Source organism: Corvus brachyrhynchos, unplaced genomic scaffold (genome assembly GCF_000691975.1).
Source record: "Corvus brachyrhynchos isolate BGI_N302 unplaced genomic scaffold, ASM69197v1 scaffold19, whole genome shotgun sequence".
In the NCBI taxonomy this organism is placed as follows: domain Eukaryota; kingdom Metazoa; phylum Chordata; class Aves; order Passeriformes; family Corvidae; genus Corvus; species Corvus brachyrhynchos.
In genome coordinates, this window is record NW_008246061.1 from 1,890,691 (window position 1) to 1,894,887 (window position 4,197).

Here is a 4,197-nt window from a genome sequence, read left to right on the forward strand (position 1 = left end):
CGGGGGTGAAAAGACCAAGCCTGTTTCCCCCCTGCTCCATCCCCAAATCCCAGGGCTCCAGGGGGATCTGCAGCCAGAGCCACCTAATCCCACGGCACTTTGGGCCCCCCAGCCAAGCCAGCAGTGAGCCCCCAGGGTTTGGAATGCTGAACCCACCACCAGACACCGCTCCAGGAGAGCCAGGACCAGGAGCTGGGGATTTTGGGAGAGCAGCCCCCCACAGCTCCGAGGCGGAGGGTGACACTGGGATCTGGAGGGAGCAACACCAGCGAGGAGGACACGGCATCACTCACACACGGATTGCTACAGGGATGCAGGGACTGGGGACAGCCCCCCCGCCCCCCTCCACTCCCCCCAGCCCTGCCGGGAATGGGACAATCCCAAGGGAATCCTTGGCAGGAAGGGAAGGGGACATGCACACGGATCCAGCCCTGCTTCCTGGGGTGGGAAAGGGAAGAGAGGAGGAGGAGGAGGAGGGGCTGCAGCAGCACCTCAGTTCTTCAGGATGGTCTCGTAGGCTTGGTAGATGTACTGGGACACCTCTGGCGCTCGGCCTTTCAGGGCTAACTGTGGGCAAACGGGGTCATGGAATCCCACCCCGTGCTGGAGAGACACAAGCACCAAAGCAGAGCCCTGCATGCTGCAGCTCCCCTCCCACGGGGCAGTCCAGCTCTTGATTTCAGCTGGAAAAAGGTTATTAAACCCCTGCAAGCCCTCCCAGGGCAGAGCCATCCACATGCAGCACAGGCAGGGAGCAGGCAGGGGCAACACTCCAGCTTTTGGGATTGGATTCAATGCCTGGCACTCCAGGGTGAAGGGTCCCCCAAAAACATCCTCCTCTCCAAAGAGGAACGAGCCCCTTCAGTGAGTTTGCTTCAATATGAAACGATTCCAAAATCAATTAGCTCCTCAAGCAGGGAAAGCTCATGGAGAATCCTCTGGAATAAGGATTTGCAGCTATCCTCATCCCCAGTGAAACCAGGAGGGTGGCGGGGACATCCCAACCCTCAGAAACATCCCCCTCCTCGTGCCAGCCCTGCTGGGAAGGAGAAGCAGGAGGCACCAGGAGATTGGCAGGGCAGGGAAAAACATCAGGGGAGGGAGGAATATCCAGGCAGCAGCCAGGGAGAGCCCAAAGCCAGGGAAAAACCAGTGTCTAACCTCCAAATCCTGCAAGGGCGGGCAGGCCGGCGAGGGTGGGCGGGCGGCAGGGACGGAGACACAGAGAGAGGAGTCAGGGTGACACAACTCGTCCCACCCCACAGAGAACAGGCTGCCAGGGAGGTGGGGAGGGGACAGGGACAGCAGGACATTGGGATGGCTCATGGGTGAGGTGTGGATAGATCCCTGCTCAGGGAATGCTCCGAGGACAGGGTTTAATGGAGCTGGGTGGGTTGGGAGCCCTCTGTCTCCTTCAGCTGCTCCCACAGGAGCAGTGTCACCCTCCCCATGAGAGAGGGAGAGCGGGGCTGGCACCAGCACCACCAGCAGCTGCGGGGGTGCCACCACCAGGGACGTGCCCCCCAGCTCGGAGTGGGGAAGGCGGGGAGCTGCCCCGGGGGGCTGGGATGTACCGTGAAGCTGGGATTGCTGGGCTGGATCCGCAGCTCTGCCAGCACCCAGATGCCGTTGGTGAGCTTCAGGGACTGGTAGAGCATGTCCTGGCCCTCCACGTTCCTCTTGGCAATGGTGAAGATGTTGCTGCCTTGGAGTTTGCTGCTCACGGCATCTGCGATGGGAGAGAGGGGCTGAGGAGGCTGGGCTGAACCCCTGCTCCCCTTGGACCTGCTCCTGGTTCTCCCCTCCTTGTCATGGAAGAGGTTTGGGTTGGATATTGGGAAATTTCTTCATGGAAAGGGTGGTCAGGGTGGCACAGCTGCCCAGGGCAGTGGTGGATCCCCATCCCTGCAGGGATTTAAGACCCATGTGGATGTGGCACCTGGGGACATGGGGCAGTGGTGGCCTTGGCAGTGCTGGGGAATAGCTGGACTCAATGGTCTTGGAGGTCTTTTTCCAAACAATTCTATGATTTTATGATCCCAGGGTGAGCACAGCAGCTGCCCCCAAGGCAGGGACATCCCCACCAGGCAGAGTGACTTGGGATCACAGAATCATGGAATGGTTTGGGTGGGAAGGGACCTTAAAGCCCATCTCATTCCAACCTGACAAGATCTTGCAGGGAGCCAAGGGCAAGCAAAGCATCTGCTCCTTCCTGGAGGTCCAGGATGGGCACAGGGGGAGGAGGTCTCAGCTGCCCACAGCCTGGGATAACTGGGATGAACTGGTCACCAGCAGCCAGCTGTGAGCTGAGCCAGGTCCTTCCCAGGGGGTGGGACCCACCTGCATTGAGGGAACAGTCTTTGATCTGGAACTGGGTCTCGTTCTCGTTGGGAATGTCCTTCCAAGTGGCCAGGAACATCTGCCTCTCTGCAGGGAGCGAGGACACCAGCACTGAGGGAGCTGCCAGACTGGGCACCCCAATAGGGACACAACACAGGTGACGTGACGGCAAAGGGATGTCACCCTGCCACGCCCTCCAGCAGTTCCCCAAGGCCAGGCTCAGGGCAGCCACCTGCTTTTGAGGGCTCAACCAATGCGATCAGGAGGGTTCCAGGGGCTGGGATGGCACCCAGGGACAGGTGACAGAGCCACCCACACCCCAACTCACCCATCTTGCCGTCCTCCACGAACAGGATGTGCAGGGGGTACAGGGTGCTGAAGTAGAAGACGTCGATGTTGTTCTTCACCGCCACCTGGGGTGGAAGGACATGGGGGTTTCAACACCTCTGACCCACAGCAGGTTCCCAAAGTGTCATGTCCCGTCCCATCCCATCCCATCCCATCCCATCCCATCCCATCCCATCCCATCCCATCCCCCCCTCTGGAGCCACATGTCGCTCTGGTTCCTGCTGTCACAGCTCCCTCGGGAATTCTCCAAGGGACCCTGCCCCATCCCCAGCTCCCCAGGAGGGGTCACCTCCATGTTCCCCACCTGGAGGTTGTTGAGAGGGTCCATCTTCATGACGGAGCCCACGGTGTTCAGGGGCAGGGAGATCTCCACAGACTGGTTGGGGGCCAGAGGTGCGTGCACCTGGAGAGGAGCTGCCGGGGCCAGGCCGAAGCTGGGGGGGACGCCAGGGAGGGCAGGGGGTCAGGGTGGGGACAGCAGGTGATGGCACAAGGCGCTGCCCATCCAACCCTGGCACTCCCTGCCTTCCTCCACTGGTATCTCAGGGACACCCAGCTGCCCCTGCACTGTCCAGGACAGGACTGGTTCCTGCCCTTCCCACCCTGGGGCAGCCCCATAATCTCCCCCCTTCCACCTACACCCATTTTGTAGCATTCCAAAAATCCCTCAGGGCTTTTGAGGGCAAAGGAAGCATCAGTTCAGCAGCACAAACACCAGGACAATGGTAAGAGCCCTGAGGAACGGCCTCTTCAGCCAACTTCTTAGAGGCTTTGGTTTGATGCTCATCACCACCACAGCCATCAGAGAGAGAAAGGTCATCACCAGAGGCTGCTCCCAGCCCTTGCAGCTCCTTCCACACAAGACCACGGGTCCCGGGAGACCCCAGCCCAGGTGGGACTCACCTGTTGCGGTTGAACTGGATGGCGAAGTCAGACATGACCTGCAGGGCTTTGTTGGTCAGCACGAGGTCCATGGAGATGGAGCCCACTTGGCGGCTGAAGGTGCCAGAAATCTCCAGCCCCTTGGCTTTCATGGCAGGGAGCCAGACCTGGGTGAGGGGGACAAGATACCCTTGAGGTGTCACCCAAAACGGGTGCTCCTCCACCTCCTCCAGGGGAGGCTGTGCCGTGGGGAGGGGGCACGGGGGTCTGTGCACCTCCTTAACCCCGAGCTTGGCTGCCCCACTCACCGTTTTGGGGGCCACGTAGGATCCTGAGAGGGTCCCTACCCCACCGGTGAGGTCGAAGAGGTGCCCCAGGCCGCCGCCCAGGGGTTGGGTGTGAGGGCACACTCACAGCAGGGCTGCCTCCCACATCGCTGCGCAGCTGCAAGAGAAGAAAGGGGCATCAGCAGGGGCAGGGTTGAGGGCACGGGGGTCCCCAAAATGTCCCCTCTGGACACTCCCTGAAAGCAGCAAGGGCCTGGAGTGTCGGGATGCTCCAGCGGTCCCAGACCAGGAGCTGTGAGGGGCCATGGCTGTCCCCAGAGGGAACTGAGGTGTCACTGGG

The 4,197-nt window shown here is 60.9% G+C and overlaps 1 protein-coding gene across 1 annotated transcript in view; it reads right to left on the bottom strand.

The window, feature by feature from the left end:
• Positions 1–6: 6 nt before the first annotated feature.
• The window catches only part of AP1B1 (adaptor related protein complex 1 beta 1 subunit), a 21,636-nt gene continuing 17,445 nt past the window's right edge, over positions 7–4,197 (bottom strand). Inside the window, 9 exon segments of the mRNA XM_017746517.1 lie at positions 7–567; positions 1,162–1,170; positions 1,575–1,729; positions 2,341–2,427; positions 2,669–2,753; positions 2,993–3,122; positions 3,592–3,737; positions 3,879–3,963; positions 3,965–4,014. Of these exon segments, the coding sequence (XP_017602006.1) occupies positions 493–567; positions 1,162–1,170; positions 1,575–1,729; positions 2,341–2,427; positions 2,669–2,753; positions 2,993–3,122; positions 3,592–3,737; positions 3,879–3,963; positions 3,965–4,014 (822 nt within the window). The 3' untranslated portion in view covers positions 7–492.